The sequence below is a fragment of the Lagopus muta genome, chromosome 12, assembly GCF_023343835.1.
Source record: "Lagopus muta isolate bLagMut1 chromosome 12, bLagMut1 primary, whole genome shotgun sequence".
Lineage (NCBI taxonomy): Eukaryota > Metazoa > Chordata > Aves > Galliformes > Phasianidae > Lagopus > Lagopus muta.
In genome coordinates this window covers 6,060,958-6,083,864 of record NC_064444.1, presented here as the reverse complement: position 1 = coordinate 6,083,864, position 22,907 = coordinate 6,060,958, and the positions used below count along the sequence as shown (strand labels likewise).

General features: G+C 36.0%; 1 protein-coding gene and 1 long non-coding RNA gene across 9 annotated transcripts in view; one reads left to right on the top strand and one right to left on the bottom strand.

Annotated features, from left to right (window-relative positions):
* ADAMTS18 (ADAM metallopeptidase with thrombospondin type 1 motif 18) overlaps nt 1-22,907 on the bottom strand; it is an 87,092-nt gene that overhangs the window by 12,829 nt on the left and 51,356 nt on the right. For 6 of the 8 annotated variants that reach the window (XM_048958393.1, XM_048958394.1, XM_048958388.1 and 3 more), the window contains 10 exons: nt 21,154-21,291; nt 19,526-19,679; nt 18,988-19,083; nt 18,477-18,670; nt 12,933-13,105; nt 11,414-11,544; nt 11,117-11,240; nt 9,719-9,963; nt 1,775-1,913; nt 601-727 (listed from right to left, as the gene is read on the bottom strand). In XM_048958393.1, the coding sequence (XP_048814350.1) occupies nt 601-727; nt 1,775-1,913; nt 9,719-9,963; nt 11,117-11,240; nt 11,414-11,544; nt 12,933-13,105; nt 18,477-18,670; nt 18,988-19,083; nt 19,526-19,679; nt 21,154-21,291 (1,521 nt within the window). The remainder of the gene's footprint in view (nt 1-600; nt 728-1,774; nt 1,914-9,718; nt 9,964-11,116; nt 11,241-11,413; nt 11,545-12,932; nt 13,106-18,476; nt 18,671-18,987; nt 19,084-19,525; nt 19,680-21,153; nt 21,292-22,907) is intronic. The other 2 variants (XM_048958389.1, XM_048958391.1) reach the window with 2 other exon arrangements.
* Nucleotides 1-22,907, top strand: part of LOC125699158 (uncharacterized) — a 249,467-nt gene that overhangs the window by 196,662 nt on the left and 29,898 nt on the right. Inside the window, exons 5-6 of the long non-coding RNA XR_007379462.1 lie at nt 1,455-1,548; nt 17,331-17,382. This is a non-coding gene — a long non-coding RNA (uncharacterized LOC125699158). The remainder of the gene's footprint in view (nt 1-1,454; nt 1,549-17,330; nt 17,383-22,907) is intronic.

The window sequence follows — 22,907 nt, the reverse complement described above, 5'->3', positions numbered from 1 at the left end:
GCATCTCACCTTCCTTATGTCTTAGAAAATAAGGTTGTTAACATAAGAAATGTCTTTATATTTATTTTTGTGGGAGCAGGAGCATTGCTGACAATTTATTTGGCTAAGATAGTCCTCTTACTGGTATCAAAATACTGTATGAAGCATTTTGCCCAAAAGTCACTAATTGCACTTCACAAGATTCTTTTAGCCTAATCTAATATGTGGAATCTGAGTCAGAAGGCCAAGCTTCCACGTGGGGAGTAGCACTTTACTCAGGAAATGGTCTTATTGATTCAAGGTGAGTAAAGGTGGCAGAATGGGCTTCTAAGTAACTTAGATTTACTCAGTGTCACATAGCTAACCCCAGCATGGTGACAGAGCTGCAAGCAATCCTCAGGAGGTCTTGCTTAGCAACATTAGAAATACTGCCTCTATTATTATCATTGGGCAGAAGCCTACACAACTAACGTTTTTAAACAATTACTGTTTTAAATTATAGAATTCAAATGGGTTCATCTAGCGGGCTGTACAATTCTATGTGCCTATCTCAGAGAACTTCCTTGCTGGCTAACTCAGTCATAAGGCACAGTGAAAGGCAGAAAAATAAAGAGAACTTACTGTGCTGGGCAAGGATTAGTATTGCATAGTTTTGTTTCAATTAAAGGCTTCATCCGTGGACCACAAAAAGAGGAATTAACTCGTGTACGATGATCTTCCAAACAAATTGCTTTTGCTGTAATGTGTCCTATGGAAGTATTAGAAAAAAAAATGTAATAAAATAAATGTTTACTCAAAATTCAAAAGAAAAATAAGTAGGAAATAATTTTATCTGATCCAGTCCAGGGGCATCCTTGGTACAAATCCATTGACTTGAACTAAATAAAACAGGACTTCATTTGGCAACCAGTTTTTTATGCTAACTTCCTTAAACAGTCTGCTGGCATGCTGTGAAGTCTTAACAACAAACTAACAAAATATTTCTGAATTTCACATTTTTTTTCAAATTCAGGAACATAACATGGCATTTACTTGGGTCATCCAGTCCAATTCTCTGATATTATGGGCAATTGCATCATAGAATCTTATTTACATGACCCACTTAAAATTTGAAGTCCACTCAAATTTTAGTTCCCTTTTTGTTTTTTTTTTCTGCAAAATTTCCTATGTGCCACTTTTCTGCTTTCATTAGATCCTAGAATTACTTCCATTGGTGGAACATCCAGAATTTAAGAAGAATAAATACACATTCTGGTTCTGAGGAAAGCAAATACCCAGAGGAGTATGGTAACAAGAAGTCTTAGGTTATGTAGGATTTCAGAGTTTAAGTTTGATGAACTCAAATATTTGTAATTAAACAGTGAGGGGATCAGTGTGCAACTGTCAGTAAAGTTCTTTATAGTATTTTAGTCCTCAGTTGCTCTCTACAGGTAGATAAAATTTACTCATTATTTGTTATCTTTCTGTATTCCCAGGATACAACTACATCAAAGCACATATTTAATTCCCATGTTACTTCAACAGCAAGATATGTGCGCAGATTGACCTGAAGAAAAAAAGACTGCCATGGTAAGTGACATGAATTGAGACCATCATGATTTTTTCTTTCTACCACAGAGGAACTAGGAAAGGTACTTGATCTGTACTGTAAGCTGTCAGATTACAAAAAGGGACCAGGTGATCAAGGTATGTATTGTTACACATGCTTACAAAATTAAAGGCAGCTGAAATGTTGGCGATGAATGTGTAAAGAAAAATGAAAATGAAGAGCATCAAATAGTAAGAAATTACCTACCCCCACCACAGGTAGCTGAGCACTCTGACTGCACTGTCACCCAGGAGTGGCTGTGCTTTTTGACAGATGTCTTGTTCTCGTTCATTTTGGAAAATGTGTATTCCCAAGCAATCCCAGGATTTTTGCCTTGTAGCAGGATCTACAGATGGGGAGTTGGAGTTTGGTTTTAAGAAAAACAAACAAACAAAAAAAAACAATTGGCGGGGTGTTAAAAAAAAAAAAGGGATTCTGTGATTTGGAAGGAAGATTAAATAAGCATGATATATATATAATGTATTTATACACACCATGAAATCATTTTCCAGAGACCTAGTTCTTTGTTATACTAAAACTCATCACAGCAATTCCTAAACTGGTTCTTTGGACCAACACCTGCAGGACATACAAGGACAGTGCAGAAAGAGTCTGTCTGTCCTTTTAGTAAGTCACGTGTCCAAAGAGGAGGACATTTTTTTCATACCTCAAGATCACAGTAATGCCGAGCTCTTGCCTGAACTAACAACTGCCATGAAGTTGTTGTATTTAAGTGGCCAAAATAAGAGTAAAGCTTAAAATGTCTTGCAGATACCTTGAAGTGTTAGGCTGTGAATATTTGTCTTCGAAAACTGTTCCCCGCTTCCCCACAACAGATGTAAGAAACAAAGCAAATGCATCCTAAATATCATAAATCAGAACACAGAAGGGGGAGGATGAGAAGATATTAAAAGAAAAAGAATGTGGCAACCAGCTTTACTGCTGTGGAGCAGTATTATCCTGGTGCTTCAAGACAACAAATGGGAAGAGAGCAAATGATCCTTGGCATGTTGGAACAAGAGATGTTAGTATCTATCATTCAGAGAACAACCTCACAGTAATGTCAGGAGCTTGCAGCCTCCAGCTGAGTGAGAGCCTCTGCGTAGCTCCTGTACATCATGCAGGCTGCTCTGTACACATTTTAAGTCATTGGGCTACACTCCCTTCTTCTGCATTGGGAAGTAGATACAATTTTTACAGGGAGCTGAAAACTGTAACTTCCTCTCATAGCCAGCAGCCAAAACTAGAGCCCCTTCCCACCCTTGAAACCACAAGAGGATATGTACACAAAGCAGGAACTGCATCACATTCAGGTTTCTTATATCCTGTATCATCCCAGCTACAGATTAAAAGAGCAAAAATCAAACTCTGGAAAAGTACTGGAGATAAAACATTGTGCAGAACAAAACCATGTAATTTAAAGTCCCTGGCACTCAGTTGAAAAATGTTATGCAATGCATAATGTTCAACCAAGTTTTCATCAGGAATGCAGTGCTATTGCAAGGTTACAATTTTGTCAAAGTAATGAGCATATAAAAAGTTTTCTATCGTATTTTCAAACATTCATTATAAAGCCTTCCTTTAACAACCCAATAACTGAAGTCTGCACATACAGCCAAGTTATCAGACCTACAAATTTGGAAAGACCTCCACTGCTAGTTCTACTTAACTGGATACATTCCAGCATCTTTTCAGCCAACTGGCATTTGCTCCCAAATTTACAGCTGGCAAAAAAACCTCCTTAAACATTTCCAGTTCCTCAATACTGTTTAATGTCTACCTTTAACACACCAACCACCTGACTTCAGACACAACACTCAGCAGCTCTGACCGCAGGGCGCAGAGTTATAAAATTTACAGCTTCTTGAGTTTGAAAACCACAGACTCTGTGGCTGGAATCTGCCAGATCTACTCTGAAGAAAAAGGACTGTGGCTTTTGCTTAGGGCATAAAATGTTAAAACAATGGATAAATTGAATTCTCTTGAGTAAAGAACCTTTTCCTTTTGCTGCTAATTTTGATTTCAAAGCTAAACCAATAAGTTTTCAAAACTAGCTGTGCATCTGCCTCCTTCGAGACTCCCTTTTTTTTTTCTTTCTTTTTTCTTTCTTTTTTTTTACTGTGGTTATCCAATGTCTCCTGTGCAGTACTCCATTTTGCAGGTCAAAATGCTAAAGAGGCTGTCAGTATGCCTTCTTATGATTGAGCCTTTGTGCTTTTAAGGTGATCTGAACTTGCTTGCAATACACTGAAATAAAAAAGATCAATTTACACAGGATAAACTCCTCTTTCTCCCATAATAATCTAACTAATGTACAGGAATATATGCAAGAGTCTAGCAGGTTAGCCAGATGTAAAAATGACCTAGTCTCTGCGAAGGAGAAATAGGCAACTACTACTTACAAAGTCAAGCTGATCTTAAGCAAACAGCCAAGTAAAGGAATAATTACTGTTTACCTGCATGTGCTTCCTATATCTGATGAAAGAAAATATATTTTCTTTTTTAACTCACTCTGCATGCGCATCATTTATGAAATGGGCATGAGCCCAGACTTTAAGCCCTCGCATACATGGTAGCTTTGATTTGCATCTCCAAATTGCATCAATGTTTCCTGGGTCCGTCCCATGTCACGTAAGTCTTTGATAATTTCTTGAGGCACACGTTAGAGCTAAGCTGTTTCCACTGAGCTATAAGTTACACCAGTGAGGGCAAGCTAAGAAGCTTGTTGGTGCAGAAGGTCAGTGTCTGGCTATGTTATTTGGATTTTCAGAAAGATGCTTGTGAGACTGCAACTTTTATCCACTCTGAGTCTATATGCCATTTAATAAATGTGTTAACATCCAACATGCTAACCCAGATTCTGATTTCTTTGATCAGTCAAGATTAATCTCACTGGCATTCACGAATTCAGCTTGTTTTCAGTAGTGTAAATGTAAGCATGGAGTATATGATGCTTGTGGAAAGCTGTTACAAACAGTTAAAAAACAGGATCACTGGCTCAATGGGCAGTTACATGGGATCCCTGACCATGGCTAACACCAGGAGCTTCAAAGGAAAGTGAAAGAATACCTGCAGAGAAAATCATCACTAAAGGAAGAATTGTAGCTACGATGGTTGCTTAAGCCAAACCTTAAAACAAAAGAGTTTTTATCCTTTCAATATTTCTAAAGTCACTTTAAACAAAATCTTAACTAAAAGCTTATGACAAACAGGTTTTTTTCAGGAAAATCCACTAAGGTCATTAAAAGGGAAAAAAAAATAATAGAGTATCCTTGAGAGGTCCTGCATGATCTCATTCCTATTTCAGCTGTTTCAAATTTATCTTATGTTGTTATTGTGTCTCCATTTTTTAAATTTTTTTTATTTTTTACTGTTCACATGCCAAATGTACAACCTTCAGGGACGCTGTCCAGCTAGTCTCTCTTCACTAAAGGAGAACTCTTTTATCTGTTGTATTGAATCAACATCTGTATCTTATAAGCACATCTTAGCTTTCTTTAACTTACTTTCTCTTTAGGGGAAATCAGTACAAATTTATCATCTAGTAGCTAATAATAAATGTAATGTTTTATAACTACAACTTGGCTTTCTCCCAGTGGCAGCTCTACCATCAGAAAAGTCTTTCCACCTGGCCTTCTTTCTCTTTTTTTTTTTTCCCCTATTGACAAAGAGGAAGTGATTTACTGATTTTAATTAGACACTTGCCTGCTTTCAAGATCCATTAGCCTTCCTGTGAATATTTACCTCTTTGTAAAGCATCCCTTCCATCTGTTACTTACCGTTGTCAAAATAAATCACATTTTTTTCACCACTATTTCACAATTCCTTGATCAGATATTTCACCAAGTCTGAGGTAAACATCAATGAAGGCACTGATTGTATCTCATGCTGGAAAATGTTACAGAGCTTTCTCAAATCAGATAGAAGTTAATTCCTCATTCATTTACTGATAGAATGGACAAATCAATCATCAAACTATTGTGTTTTTAAGTTAGCTTATACAATATTCTTGGGGTTGGCCTAGTAGTTCAATTTCTTTTGCACTGTCAGAGTCTTTCCCTTAATTCCAGTCAGTGGTGGAAGATGACTGAATATTTCAGCAAACCGAAGTCATCAGTGACCCTCATACGTTGTGACCTGTGTCAACGGAGCCCTCTGATGTCCCTGATGCTCTGTGAGCATCTTATGGAAAGTAATTTCAGCATTTAGAGGTGATGACTTTCAGCCCTCATTTCCTAATCTAGATGAATGAATGACAAATTTACTGTTCGTTCTTCCTCAGGTTAAGTATTTTTCAGTTAAGATAAAAATACTGTCAAGGTCTTTAAGTTGGCAGTGGTGACCTTACATGACTGACAAATAAATAAGCTGAATATATTCAACTACTTTTAAAAAAATCCAGAATGTTTCCATTTAAGATGAGACAATTATGGCTACAGAAATCATATTTTCAAACCTGGTATTGATTTCTGATCCTGAATTATCATTTAACTATCATATTTCTACCATGTTGACCTTTGTTATTTCCTGTCTCATCTGAATTTGGACATTTTGGGAACTGCCTTCTCAACCCCTGAATATTTCTCATTTAGGCTTTTACTGGTTTCTACAAACCCACAATCACCAAAGTATCAATATTACAAACAGCCATTTCAGAAAGATTTACAAATTTTGAAGGGCACTGGTATACACTGCTTTGCTTTTGCTACATCTGTCAGCTTACTTCTTCAACAGTCCAGAAAGTGCTTTGATAAATTCTTAAAATCTCATTTAAATCTGCATTTAGGCTTCCAGAAGTTGTACTCAGGAAATACTCGTCCTATAATTTGAATTGTGCATTCTTCACACAATGTTCTCTTCCTCCTCAAAAAACATTTGGCCACTGAATTTTGTAATTTTCAGTCCCACAACCTAGCTGAAGTACAGAATTGCTGCTCTTTGTCTTCTTTGGTCTGACTGGTTCCATAATTACACATACATAACATATGTAAATATATATATGTGTGCATTTGGGGTCGGGTTTTTTGGTTTTTTTTTTTTAATTCCAGGATAGATAAAAAAAGTATTTTGTGATTTTCATCTCTCATCCGTTACTGAATAGGACTGCAAAGTCTGATTAAATGACACGTGTCAGCTTAGCTATTGGAAAAACCTGATAGAAGAACACAGATGCACAGGAACATGCTGTACAATGAGACATAAATATGAAACATAGTATGACTGTAAGGCTGAACTATCACTTGTGGTATGCATGACAATAGGGAATTTCAAGGTTTTTTTCTTATTTAGGTTTCATTCTTCCTTCTTAATACATGCTTCAGATGTCTCTTTCAAGAAAATATTTTGGAGAAAAACTGCATTTCAAAGGAAGTGATTGCCTTGAGCACAGATGTGCTAGACCTTGCTGGACCCATGTTCACAGAGCACTGCTCCCATCCTCTCCTGTGAATGTTGCTCAGAGGACGTGTGTAACCTCAACCTTCTGGATGCAGCAGATTGATTTGCATCCAGAAATGCAGTTGAAACCCTGGGTTGCTTGGGTCACCACACAAATGTCTAGCAAAACTATGACTACACAACTAAGCACAAGCTCTGCTAATCTGTCTTTCTGATCATGGTAGAAAAGCAATAAATACATCTACAAAAACTTGTATTTGGTGCTTGCTTGAAAAATTCCAGTATTTACTCCTGCAGTTTATTCAGTTTCTCAGTGCCCGCAGTGTATGTTCTTACAAGGACCTCCACTGAATTATTCTGGAGAAAATCTAATCCAGAAAAAAAATTATTAAATTGGTGTTGAATATAACATAATTAAAAATAAAGAAAAAATATTTAAATTACAGGAAGAAATTGAAGTCTGGACCCTGGAAAGCTTCATCTTACTGAAAAGCAGCTTAACTGGATAAAAAATTTGCTGGCAGGATTTATTTTGTACAATTCTTTGAAAGTTACAAATGAGATAAAAGCAAATCTACAACATAGCATGCTTAAATGTTCCATCATTCAGCCTTCCAACGGTTTCTAGTATTTATTGTTGAGTGGGACTTGTTTCACTATTATGTTGCAAATAGATATTCAGCAATCTGTGTTTTCACACAGAAGTGTGTTCTTTAGTTTTCATTGGCATTTTTTTGCTGCTTAGTTATTGATAAAGCATTAATAATGGAGATCTCCGAACAAACAAGATTTTGCATATTTTCCAGAATTCAGCTTGTTGCTTAAATTATTTAATGACATCTTTATTACAGCTTACAGATACATATAATTGGGGAATACATAACTTTAACATTTGCAGTTGTTAGAATCCCTAGTTACTAAAGTCAGTGGTGTAGGTATTTCAATAAAAATACAAGGAAAGTTTAAATAAGCTTTTGTAGGAGCAATAGCCTCGAGTTAAATGCTAAATCTCAATAAAACTGTTTAGCATAATATGATAGGATGAAAATAGAAGTGGTACTTGGCATTAAGTGTTTTTTCTTTAATCTTTATTCTGTGAAGTATTTGCATGACATGCAGCCAAGTAAGTCATCTAGAGGCAATTTATTATTCATACTTTAGTTCTATAATAACGGTGTTCAATTTACTTTGTATTATGACAAATAAGATTCCTGAGAGTTCAGATTAGCATTTCATAACATTCATAAGTATGCTTATTTCTTTGTTATATGGCTATTTTGGAAATGATTTATGGACATGGAAGCATGTCTGTAACTTGTAGGCCAAAACTCTTCTTTGGACTAAAATGTTCTTGCTAACCTATACTTTAAAAAGGGATTGCAAAGTGTGATAATTTGCTAAAATACACACCTTTTTCCTATGTCAAACTGTCCATCCTAAGATACTTTAACATATGTTCAAGGTCTGTGAGCTTCAGTGGTGCTTAAATAGATGCTCATTACTCAGTATGAATAATGGTAAGGCTCCTCAGTATTTAAAATAAAACTTGACTGAATAGCTGTGAAAGTTTAAATAATCCTTGAAGAATGTATTTCATATCACAGTCTATATTTGTTGTGTTTCTAAGTTTAAAGGAACAAAGCTGTGTAATGGAAACAGGATGCAGATTTCTTGGTTAACCGCTCCTGCTAAACTTGTGCAGAGAGCAGTGTTCAGTTACGGTGTTACGTGATGGGATGAAGAACCACCAACCACTGCCTCAGAGTGGGTACAGCCCTCATGCTCCCCACATACTCTCTAGAGAAAGGGGTGTTTGCTAGTGAGCTGGAGAGGGTATTGCTGGAAGAAGTGGGAAGGAATTGAATCTCTCCTGGGGAGTGCTTCTTCCTTCTCCCATGACAGGATTAATCAAAACACACATAACAGACAAGTTAAAATGCAGGGATTTGCTAGAGCCTTCCAACAAAGCAGGACAACTAATGTGGTGAACGATCCACTTAGGTGATTCAGTCAGATATTGACCCTCAGATGTTCTGATACATTTAAACAGAAAATCTAGTGAGGCAACCCAATGCAGAGATGTTTCCCACAACAGAAGTACTTGTGGCTCATTTTCAGTGCATCGGTGTATCAAACCATCTATGTACCAAATTTACTTTCTCCTCAACGTAGTCTCAACACAGGACATCTGGCAGACAGAGTAAGTAGTACAAAGTCGAGTGGGAGATAAACACATACAAAAGTTTTTATTCTAGATGCTATCGCCAATAAAACCGAATTAACAGAAACTACCCAGGAGCCTAATGTGTGGTGCTTAGACCATCTGTGTCCCAAGGTAGACGTAAAAAGGACTGCACATGCCTGCATTTTCCAAGGTACTATTTGAAAGTGTTACTTTTAAGCCCTATAGCATAACTGAGATTTGTTTTTTTGCATCACTAAATTTTATAGCACACCACTTGTGGGATGTGCTTATAATCACTACTACCATTGTGCAGCAAAGGAGAAATAATGCTACACGCTATGTTCTATGCACCTTTCTTTTCACTGAATTTGTGACAGTTTTGTAAACTTCAAACCTTGATGAACTGCTGAAAGGCCTTTCAATCTAGCATGACTACACAATTAAGTCTGAATACTATCATGACTCAACGCTGTTCTTTAATCTCTCTGAGAGCTACAGCACAGAGCTAAAGCTGTCGTTACTGATTCTGTAATAGACATCAAGGGAAGAATAAATAGAAAAAAGCTTACTTCAAAGACCAGCGTCTCATTAGTTGGTCCAGCTGCATATAGACTCTCTGGATGGTTAAATGAGCGCTGATAATCAAAAACTGTTCCAGCAAAAGGAAACTTTCCTGGCCAGTCAATTGTCCAGTCTCCTGTTAGATAATACTTTTTACTGAGATTGCGCACTGCGAGGTAGCTGGTGGAGATCTGCATTTCATGGAGGTGAATGCTGCGTGCTCCTGCTGGGACAGTGACCACAGCATAGTAGTCTGAAATAAAAGAAGTAAAGCAACATTTTTGCAATTGTTGTACAGACAGAGAAGGCTTCTCCTTCTTGAGCCAATTTGAAAGATACTGAAGGCAGCTGCTCTGATCTACCAAAGTTACTCCATTTCCATAAGAAGAAAGCATTTCTGATTTTAACCCCCCTATGCAGTCTGTAATCAGAGTGACTCTGAGGTATTTCAATTCCTAGAATTTTTGTGTCACTCAAGACAAGAAGCAGCAAGTTCACCTTAGAAAAATGTAGAACAGAATAATGATGGTTTCACTGTAAATGTTTTACTATGTTTTCCCTGTATTTCTCTACAGTAGGGAAGGTCCTACTTCAGTCATCAACAATCTTTTTGAGGTCAGATGCACTGTGATAGAGCCCCCACAGTGCCCCATATAACACTGGATCACTACTTCATTCTACAGTCAGTTCATACACTGCTGACAGCCTCCAGCACTCACATTGCACACAGCTCATTTTGCAAAGCATAGTTAGAATATTCTAGTATTATATTTCTATATAACAATATCCTAAATAATTTCCTGCTACATCTCACTGTAGTGAGATGTAAAATGTCACATATCTTATATCTTCAATTAATGGATCTGCGAAATATCCATGGGGGTAAAGAGATTGTGTTTCAGTGAGAGGATTTTATAGCAAACCTGTAATAGACCACTAAAGAAAAGTCTTCATCCTAGTGACTGGCTCATCCTCTATATCAACTGGATTGCTTTCAATCAATTTAATTTGAAAATGGGCATGGAAATACTCTCCTGTTTGGCATTATGCTATGTTTCACTTCTTATGGTACACATAATGGGAAATTCCATTGTTCCATTCCAATCAGAACTGTTGACACACTTGCACAAATCCTAAAATCTTTTTAAAAAGGAAATTCATACATAAAAGGAAAATGTTTTAAGAAACAAGAGGAATGCCTGCAGATTAACTAAGCAAGACTTATGTTCGTAGCTTTCTTGTTACCAAGAAACAGGAGAAATGTGAACTCTTCTCTCACTCTCCCTGTGATTTTCAGTTCACATCTGGACTTTTAACCACTGCCCTAATGAGCAAGGAATCATATATATTATATGGGGATACAGCAGAGCAATGAGTTGATGATCATGTGGAACAGCTTTCCTTACCATTAGCTTTGTGCTGGATCAAGTATTGGCCTTTAAAGAACTTGCATGTTGAATTATCTCCTTTACAAACTCCACAAGCATCCAGTACAGCTTTGGAACCAAGTCCATGATCACACCCTACTTGCTGCAACCAAAAGGCAGAAGTGAAGGACTCAGACACAAGAGATTTGAAGAAACAGCTGCATTTTCTACAAAGGAATCAATTTCCCACTCATTATTATTAAAAAAAAAAAAAAAAAAAGGAAAAAAGGAACAGTAAGAGACATTAGGATTGTAAGGAACTTAATTTTATCTTACTTCACAAATTCCATCAATGCAAACGTCGTAATTATTAGGAGAACACAAGGTTCCATCCTTCACTTTGCTGGACATTGCAAAGAAGAAGTCAAAGTCTTCAGCTGTGCAGTACAATTTACATCTATCTTCCTCTGAAGGGAAAAAAACAAAACCAAGTATTACTAGACCTGGGGCATGGCTTGAAAATAAACAAAAATAGCAACACAAAACATCCAGCTGCTTCTTCCTGCATCCTAGGTGACAGTTAGCAGCTACAAGAATTAATTGTGTCCTGACATGTTAGGATCCCAAGATAGGTGGAATTACAGTCAAATATCGTTTAAAACAATGTGTGGGTTTAATGGTCCACATACTCAGAGAATTAAGAGTTGAACAGCAGTGTAAAAGCAGGCACATTCTGTGAGCTTTGCTGATGTGGCCATGATTTCAGCTTTACTTGTCCCCAGTTTCAAATTTCATTTTTTATTAAGAGAAATTGGAAATTGCAATATTTGTACTTAATGTTTATTAAAATTTTAAAAAGATAAGATTGCACAAGTGCTCAGCTGGAAGCTAGTACTGGGAACAGGTTTTCCCCTAAGCAAGGCACATTTCCTCTAAAAAGTCCAAGCAACTGTCAATCAAATTTCTTCTTATTCACATATAGTGCTTATAAAGGACTGATAAATTATATGCTGGCCAGTACAGTGATGCAGTTGTATGTGTTGACTCAAAGCACCATTTTAATACCAATAGAGCAATATAGAATGTTCAGGAACATGAAATTAAATTTGAAACAGTATTCTTTTTTATTCAGTTGGGTTTTCAGTTGTAATTAGGACTCCACTTTCTACAGAGGCAAAGCATCTGTAGCAGTTTTGAGAAAGAGACCATGTTATCAAGAGTGCAGTGGAGAATACTGATGCAAAGTATTTACAGAATTAAGATGCATAAATTAAAAATATTATTTAATTCCACAAAAGACAAGAGATAGCTATTGATACCTAAATTTTATAAAGATCTCTCAGTGAAAGATGACTTCAGAAGATGTATGTCAGTACATTGTTTATCTTTCTGATTCTTACGGGACTGTAGCAGTAGAAAAGTGAGTGTTGTTTATGATTAGATTTTGAAATCTGAGACCATTCCATAGAAAAGAAGATTCTGGTAGTTTTACTGTGTGAGCTCACATTTCCCACGCAGAAAAATTAATGGCATTTTTGTTGTTGTCTGTTATTTTGGCTTTATACTAAAATATATCTAATGTAATATTAAAGAAAGGAACAGCAATGGCGAGGGAGTCATGCTAAGGACAAAGATTTAAATTCTCAACCGAAATGAACTCTGCGTGTTCATACAGATGGTATCACATAAGAGGACGGATTCAACTATGCTGGAAAGCAAACATACCTCAAATAAGCCAACTGAATTTCTGTTTGCTTACATCAGGGTGATATTTGCCTAACGAATATGGATGAATTACAGCTGATAGCTTGCTTCCTGCAATTGCCTTTGTCCATCGAAGCTGTGGCATAATTACCTTCCACTTTAGTATATGGTTTCCATTTGTAGTACCATCCCCGGAAAGGTTTGCTGTTGTATTCTGCACACTGCTGGGCACGGAAGTCCAAACTATTTGCTGGACATGGCTGATTATTGCAAAGTTCATAAATACGACTGGAACCTTGGCAGAATTTGCCACCATACTGTGGCCTTAAAAAGAAAGAAAAGAAAAAAAAATCATTGGCAACACCTACTTTTTATGTGATTGGCATGTTACACACACATTAACAGAGAAAATAAGAGTTGTCTTGGGGAATCGATATTTCTTACGCAAACCATTCATTTTCATAGTTGCTAAAACCCAGCAAAGCAGTTGCCATGAATTATCTTCATGGATCACTGCAATCTCAGCAAAGATGCAAACATCTAGAGGTGAACAGTGTTTTCGCTAATTAAAATTTATAGGGCTATTTGTGTTGGCTGATTTCACTCTTTTTATATGGCTATCCTTACTCTGCTGTAATGCAAATGAACATGTGCAAAAATTGCCTATCACACTAGGAGTTAATAAAGGATAACACAAAACCGATCAGATGGGAACAAAATAATCACATTTCGTTGTTTTTATTTTCTGGTAAATCGTTTTTTAAAAGCTTGGTTTAAAACAGTGAAAGGTAGTAGGAAAGTATGCATAGTTGCCTCCTGTAAGACACCACTGATATCTGTGGGTAACTTCAAATGTATCATATCTGCTTCAACAAACCATAATTTCCCTTACTCTGGAGAGGATGAAAAGAATGCATTCTGTTAGTTTGCTCATATCTTATGCTATCAGAATAATATGTACGTGTGTGTGTTTGTTACTACTTGATCTATGCACACAGCTGTAAGCCAATGTAAAAATGTAAGAACTGCATTTTTTAAAGTGACTGAAGGGTCTCATAAACTGCTGAGAAATATACTCACTCACTTTTTTATTCCCTCTGGATCTCCTAAGAATCCACTGATGTTATTTTTGCAGTTCCATTGCTCTCAGATATATATCTGCAAGCATTGAGCCAAGTCTTCAAAACCCCAAACTCTTAAGAACTTTGTGATACTATATTATTTCTTGCATCAAATAAAAAAAAAAAAAAAAAACAGTTCTTCAAACATCTATACTATGATATTTAAAAATTAGGAAAACTTGGAAAATAAGCTATGATCTTTCAGTGGTTGCCATGAGCATATTACACACACACACACATTAGGGAAAAATGAGCATAAAACATATGAGATAGTAAAAGTACTTAGACAAATTATTAGTTATTTAATAATTAGTAGTAGTTAAGATCATTTTAAATATAAATACTATCAAACACATATTTAAATGTAAAATATTACATAGAGATGATAGCTAAATGTATAGTTAATATAAAAGGTATGGGTGCAGCAAGTATGATCAGTGTTGCTTGTTTAAAGCCTTAAAAAGCATACTATAAACTGTAAGCTGTACCAAGTATCTCAAGCAACTTCTGATTATGGAGTAGTACGGACACAGCTTGGCGCAACAAGAATGAGAAAATGCACATACATTTTATTTTTACACCATTTGCTTACTATAAATTTTAATTCTCATACATCTAACCCACTAACCATGCTGGGGCTTGCTTCTCGTGTTTTGAGTTGCCTTGGAATGTGCACAATATCCAAATTTTCTCAAAGAGAGAAACACTTTTCTACTCCATTTAAAACTGAGTTGAAGCACCAGAGAAACATACTGTGGAAGAAACACTTTAGCTGACCTTTTCTTGTGCTCATCTACTAACTATGCCGATACTAGACAGTACAGCAGTAAAGGTCTTAGAGTCAGATTTTCTGTCTTAGGTGGTGGCAATTCATTCCTTGAAGGGCAGGAAGGATGTGAAACATCCATGAAGTCCAGGAGTGTTTGTGTTGACTTTGCAACTGGGGGAGCTTGCAGTTAAGTCAGCCAAGTGTTGGGTTCTTACTCAAGTCTCTACAGATTTTCTTTTCAGCTTCAGCACATGTATGACTTTTTTGACCTCTTCTACCCCAGAGAACAAATCTGCTTTAGTGTACAGAAAAGAAGCAACCTTATTCCAAGTAAATGCCACCAAATAAATGATATAATAGAATTATTTATGGCTAGATCATGATCTCTAGCCACAGGCTTGTATTTGAAGATGGTATAAAATTCCACCAAACTAGGGAAACACTGAAACAGGCATTCTGTTCTCCAACCCTGTCACAGCAGTATTTTGATCTTACAGTACACTCTCATTACTGAAACTGCTGGCCAGAAAATCCATAGAAGCATTTCCAACTTCCTTTCTTACATCATGATGTCAGGAAGTGTTAAGTAACTCACAGGAATCTAAAGGGCTATAAAAGCAAATTTCAGGGAAAAGGTTATTATCTACACCGATAAAATCATGCTTCTGTTAGTTGGTTTATACCAACAGGTTTTAGCTTTGAGGCTCACAGAAGCTCTGTGAGTATTACCATGCTCATTGGTATTCCACTATAGCAGTATAGTGCCCTGAGTGCAGATGAAGCCTAAACTTTCATGTGTGTACCTTCCCAGCTTTGGCATAGGCTGGTAAAGATGCTTGCATGAATAAATGCTGATAGAACTGAGGCCATACTGATGATAACTGGAGAAGTAAGTAACTAAGTAAGAAAGGACTGCAAAAGATCTGTGTCCAAAGAATGAATTGTAAAAGCAGCATGAGTACAAAGCTGCCAAACTCCACTTCATACAAGAGTCAAATATTAAAATGCTACAAGTGAACTTAAATAAATCGTACAGTTTCTACCCTTTTCAGAATACACTTAATGAACAATGAAGGAAAATAAAATTGCAACTCACTGGAATGCAACATGAAGTATAAAATCATGGAAGTAATCTGATGAGGGGAAACATTTAATACATTAAACTGAATAGGGAATTAAACTGAAATTTCTGGACTATTTTTTTTTCCCATGGTTTGTAATTAATTTAATTCAACTTCCTACTCATATAATGGCCATGTTATGACAGTGTCACAAAGATGGACAATAGTTCTCTGCACATATTCAAAAGGTCTAAAATGTCTTTCACAATCAGAGATATGATTTAGGTATTCATTTAAATCTCTCACTCTTTAGGTTCTTTCTCAGCAAACTATTAACTGATTTAACATATTTGTATCTTGGAAAAGTACCTTGATTGTAAAATGTGATGTGTGAAAACCAGATCCATGAATTTACACTGGGACAATTTAGAGAAACATAGTGATTTTAGCAAATCTTGCTGGCCATGTTCTACAGATGACCTCCATACGTGTTTGTTATTACAAATTCACACAGAACTGAGGTGATAATTCAGAAGCCATAGCCAGAGCTGCTTGGGTATAGACAAAACATCCATCTTGTAATTATCAAACAAAAGGAAATTGAATTGGTTGGATATCATTTTCAAGAGGTGAATTTCACATACAAACACAGATAATGAGATTTTCATAAGCAGCAGCCTGGAGCTACATTCCTCACCTGTCTTTAAGCTTTTAAGTAAGGTGTGTCACCACTGAAATCACCAGAAACCTAGAAGTTTCCCTCAGTGTTCCTAAGTCAGTTGTTCAGAAAAAATGGAGTACTAATCTTAAAAAAACACGTTAGAGTCCAGTCAGTTCTTCAGAGATCCACAGCCCCTGTCATAATCTCTTATACAAACACATATTATTTATTGGCATTCTCAGAATTTTGCTATCCAAAATCATCTGTCAGGCATTTGAACAAAACAAACATTAGCTCCTACACAAACCTGGATTAAGAAGACTGAAATAAATATCTTACGTATGAAATAATATATATATTGAAATGTATAAACATCTGAAATGTATTTCAGAAGTTCAGAAAGAAAGGAATCATTATTCTTTGTTTATCTGTAGATTTAGAAGTGAACAATGAACAGTCAGTAGGCTATAAATCTTTCCATATGGTTTAACATTGAAAATGGGTAGGATCATTTTTCTAATGATTCTACTTACATACGAAAGTTCTGTGATGTGAAATACAGTCACCTGAATATTCATTCACTGTTATACAGTGTTGTGTAGATGGCTTTTGTACAGTCCTTTAATCACTCTTACTCTGAGAGAGATTTGCAGTTTATTCTCTTTGCTCTGGATAAACTGGAGTTACTGCATAAACACTACTGCAATAAAATTAGATTTTGTAGAGATACAGTCCAGTTCTGACATGGTTTTACATCAGGTTTTACAGAAGTTAGAATAGACAGATCACTCTGAATGCAAGTTTTAAATTCAAAGTGCTGCAACAAGGCACATTTCAAAAAGAAGAGCTTTTGCATTAACATCATTTGAAATCATTACTAATTATTACAATGAGCCAATCTGAAACATTGCAACTAATGTACTTTTTTCTGCCTCAGGGGGAAAGTGACATCCATACATGCAAATGTAGCAGGAAAAACAGACTCTAAGGTAAGAAAAAGATTTTGATATATGTATGACAAAATTAAGGCTTTATTCTCTTGCTAAATACTTTTAAAAATGAAAACATCCAACTAGTTTTATGTAAGAAAAACCACAGAGAAATGACAGAAAAGGTTGAGAATGCTCTGCTATGAATCTGCAAAGATTGACTGACTGAGGGTAATAAAGACTATTTTAACTAATTTACATTTTTGCATTTTCCCTTAACATAATATATGAAGCTTGGATATTACTAGTGTAGCACTCTATAATAGGTATGAGGGTTCCTTACAGCCTCATATAAACTTCTCATGTTTTCTTTTTTATTATTGTTATTATTACTGTAGTTTAAATGCTGTTTTTATTGTGTGCAATGACAAATTCATATGTATATGCCTGTTAAAGTTTTGTATGGAATAGTGAAATCTTTTTTTTTTTAGTAAGTTGCAATAATTTGAGTACTTGGAAAAGATTTTGATCTGATAACATTTTATTTCTACCCTGAAATAGTAGTGTGTGGAATAGTAGTATTTACAGCAGTAAGACATTCACTAGAGGAACAAACCAGAAATGTTTTATGAGGTACCATACAATTCTATGGCTCAGCAACTTTATGACCTGTGAAACGTGGAAGAATACAAAGAACATGGCAGACATACAAAGTCATCTGTCTACAACCATTTTGATATTGACTTTAAACAACTTTGGTTTATTATACAAGATAGTCTGATCCCATCAGGAGTCTTTTAATAGCTTATAAGAATTATTTCACTTACTCTTAAATTATTAGGTGTGAATGTGTCTGTGTGGCATTTCTCTACTGCAGCAGGTGTTTGATAAACTGCAGTGTCACACAATAAATTCAGAAAGTTGGGCTGTATAGATGTTTCAGTGTTCTAGAAGTCTTCAGTCAGCCACTGCTTTCTACTAGCAGAACATACGCCTGTCCTTCAGCTACTGACTGGTCTTACTGGACATGGAAAAAGAGCCTGAGAAGCATTTCACACATTTCTCTCAAGAAATTGACTATATTCTTTTTGTTTTCTTTTGTTTTAATAACATAAATAGTATAAAAACAATACCTTTTCATATCTATGTCTTACTTTGGATTGTTGCAGTGTCTTTCTTGATATGTGACCCCACTTCCACAAGTCCGAGTACACTGTGACCACTCAGACCAGGCAGACCAGTGGCCATTTACAGGCTTGGGTCCATGATCACCATATTTGACACACTGTCCTCTTCGACACCACTGCCAAAAGAATGCCAAAAAATATCCCATCAGAGTTAGTGGTACCTAGTAGGTGCAAAACAGAAAAAAAAAAAAAAATAGGACATTTAAAAGCTCAAGTGCTTTAGCCTAATAAACCAAATGTTTCCAATTGAGATAGTTCTCAGTTTGACAAGAACTCTGAAGTAGAACATTGTCCAAGCTCTGAGTTTAAGATCTTTAAAGTACAAGTCTTCAAAACTGTTCTTTTGCAGAATATATTTTTTGGGTAATGTTCTCCAAAAAATCCATGTTAACTGATGGTCCTGGGCTGTCAGAACCCCAAAACTTCCCACGTTATTTAAAAATTCTGTTAAATGTTTCCCCTTTTGTCATTCACTTACCATATTTATACCACAAGCTGTTCCTTCTGCTGCTGGCATGAATTTTGTTTCACATCTGTGACCCACTTTATGGCACCAGAGAGATTTGCAAATATCCTGAAGAGAAGAAGAAAAAATACTAATCCTTCATCACAAAGTTGAGTCAGTTTCCCTTTTTTCTTGTATAACTTTATAAATCCTTACCAGACTTCCAAGTTAATGCATAGTAGTAAAACAAGAAACTTCCTCCTTTTGCCACCTCCCACATCCCATGAAAGTTTTCATCAAAGCTGTATTGCCTGTTCATTTCCTTAAGCATAAGGAAATAAGCATAAAGGCAAGGTCTTGGGTCTTATGTATTCAACTGCACTTCTTACATCTCCTGAAAAGAACAAATTTCCCTTTGAAACTCCTCTGGAATGATGACATCTCTTAAAGGAGGCAAAAAGCCTTCAAAGCAAATTGCCAAGCAAGGTATGGTAGATAAATAGTCCTGGCCTCTGGAAACCTCAGTGTTATTTTTACATATTTACAGCGTTACAATAATATCAATAGGTACCTTTACAAAGCTGAGGTTGCACACTTTTGCTCTTATTCCAAATTGCCATTTGCACTGGGTGTCAGCATCATACATCTGCCCTGGCAGTTTGTCAGGGTATTTATACTGTCCAGTTTGCTTAGGTTCATCAATCAGGCAGGCAGCTTGAGCTGTACTATAATGAGAATGTAGTAATAATGACTGTGATCTTCATATCAAAACAATTTGTTACAGAACAGTAAAAACACATAGCATGGTATACAGTACTTTTAATTAGATTTATAGTCATGTACTGAAATAAGAATATCTGACTGCAGGAGCCAAAAGATCTTGACACATCTTGTTGATAGCCTGACCTGCAAACTTTTATGGAGGCAAGAATTTCCAGGCTTTGGCTGTTGTGACAAGAAAGAATTATGTCACTTTCTTCAGTTCTCTTTATTTGCATATAACCAAGAACAAGTTAATCTATTCTGCTTTTTTCCTGCAGTGGGTTCCCAAAATCAGGAAACAATGGAGACAACACAGATACCGGCTCATTTCAGTGTTCACATAGTGTGGATTGACAAACAGAAGCCTGCTGCAGCTTGTGTGCTTTAGGCCGGCTGGATCCAGCTAAATGCCAAAGCTGTGCTATGGTCTACTTTTTTTCTTTTATCTGTGTTTGAGAAACCATATATTTGGAAGATCACTTTGGATATATCTTCCAAGTGTAAGTCTCTTGGGCCATACTGCACACTGGAGGGCTTACATGATTTTTTAATTCTAAATTTGGGTAATCTGAATATGCTGCATCACTGAGGAAGGCAAAATCACCAGAGCTCTTTCTTTTTTCCCTTTTCCCTTACTGCTTTAAGATACTAAATTGGAATTCAAGCATTGGATCCACAGAACATAGGTGCTTGATTCTTGCTTACTTTAAATCCTAGATCTACAGAGATCCTCACAGATCCTTACTGGATCTCTGTCTGATACCTGTTACACACTTTTGCATAATGAAGTATAGCCTCCCTATGTACGACAAACTCAATAAAGGGAAAGTTCTATGAGAAAAGAGTGCAGTTATGATGACATCAAATGTAAACTAAAATACAGCTTGTTTAAAAGCATCACTGAATAATGCTAACACTCCGGAGAAATAGATAGATCTTCAGATCTTCTCTCTTTTTTTTTTTTTTCTCTCCAGGAGAAGTGTATGAAAAACTTAAAATTAAAACTTAAAACTCATGACACGAGCTAGATCAAGAGAGAAACTTTAGGGAGAAAGTCCACTAATGTTAATTTACATTTTGTAATGACTTTGGTAGCACTGACTGCTCTCTTTTATGTTTACTTCCTGCTAATTCTCTAACAAAGCTAGTTGCTGACAGGAATGCCTGAGAAGGAATGATATGCCAGTCATTAATGTAGGATATTCATAGAAGATGAAAGCCATTCTTTTGAAATGAGGCAGGACAAAGGCACTTAAATACCATACCACCTGTATGCCTCAAAAGTCCAAGTGTGAGAGCTCAAATAGTGCACTGGTTTGAGTACATTTTAAAAGAGGTACATTTCACACTTAAGTAATTTTTATGTCTGTTCAAAAGTTCAAGCCCAGTTAGTAAGATACATTCCCTGGCTCTGGCCCAGATTTACATCTGACCTACCTGAGAAATTTGTTGAGATACTGCCTGCTGCATACAGACCAAGAAAACACTCCATTGTTTCCTGTGAGTGTGGGAGACATAATATTTCCCTCAGCTTTTCTACAAGGATTTCCTTCTCCATCATGAATCATACCAAAGCTGAAAAAGAGCCATACATAAGAGTGAAAATGTTGATTAATCAGAAGCCAGAAACAATTTGAGGCAGGAGAAACACATTACAGGCAACACTTCTATGACTGAAATCCACAGAGTTGAAAACAAGCACAAAACACCACAAAAATGACAGTTATTATGAAACAAGCTCCATTTAGTAGCATTCAGATTTTACTGCCTTCAGTCTAATTAGAAAAAGATAGTAATTTTTCAAGAAAGACCCATATTGGTGATGAATAGGAGCTCTGTAGTGTGAGCACATGACAAGACAGTGGCATCTAATTACCAGCTGCAGACTGTATGAGAAGTTTTACATTTAACCATTTCTTATTTTTTCATGAAATCCTGCCTGTTTGTTTTTTCATGAATTGCAAGTGAAAGTTATTATCATCTGTTTTATGCTACATCTAAAATGAGCAGATGCATTCAGTCATGAAAGCCTTTCCCTGTGCTTACAAAAACAACTATTGCACTTGGCCACCTTGTTGGACGTTCCATAAGAAGAACTTACAGTGTTTGGAGTCAACTGCCTCTTGCTACTAATGATATTGCTCTTTGAAGGAACACTTAGAGGCAATACAGAGAAGAATCTACTATATCACCTTCTTCAATAAGCAGATTAACAGATGATGAATTCCATGCAATATCATGGTGAAACAGAGAGATACTAAGAAGTTCAAGTCAAAACTATTGTTCTTTGTCTTTGCAGTCCTAGTCAAATGAAGCAAATGAATGTCAAAATCAGGTTTATACTCTAGATGCTCTATGTTCACATCTCTAAAATATTAAGTACTTTATAAGGAAGAAAAAAAGAAGTCAGTCAACCAAACAAAAAAACTGCAGCTGATGAGTTGTGCAGACAACTGTTGTACAGAAATTACCCCAGAGTCACTATTATTACTAGTTAAGGACAGCATGTAGGGCCAGTTGAGGAAAACATGCATAGTATATAAAGAAGCATTTAGTAGCATTAATGATAAGTAAGCAATAATAAAAGCCACATTGAAAATGATAAATGATGTGGAGCTTATGATCATAATAAATTTAATTTTCATAATAAATTTAATTTAATAGGTTTTGTTTCACTATGTTGTATTTACTTATTATGCAGGGTATTTGTGAATTTCAGTATGTTCTGAATAGAAATTTCATAGTCTGTTACTTCAACATTGTAATACATTGGCAACTTTATAAATGCAATGTGTGCATGTGAAGAGAATATCCAATTTACTGGGCTCAGTCCTCTATTATAAATCACTGCAGGCTCATCAGTTACTGAATGTGTTGCCATCAACTGTGGCTCCAAGCATGCTAAAATATACGGCTCATTCCACAAATGGACAAAAAAAAGTCCCAACTGAGCTAATATTTTATAATCTTTTATAAGATACAAGCTTTGTTCACATGCATTGCAGCCAAAGAATCCAGTTTTAATATCCACCGACATTATGGGCTCTCAACTCCCAAAGAAAATGTTAAAACTTTCAGGTAAAGACATAAAGTACTTAAATGAAACCATAAAAAGACTGTGACAAAGAGGTGTGTAACTTTCAAAGACACACGATGAGTGAAATGAGAAAACTCCAAGAAATGTCCTTTAT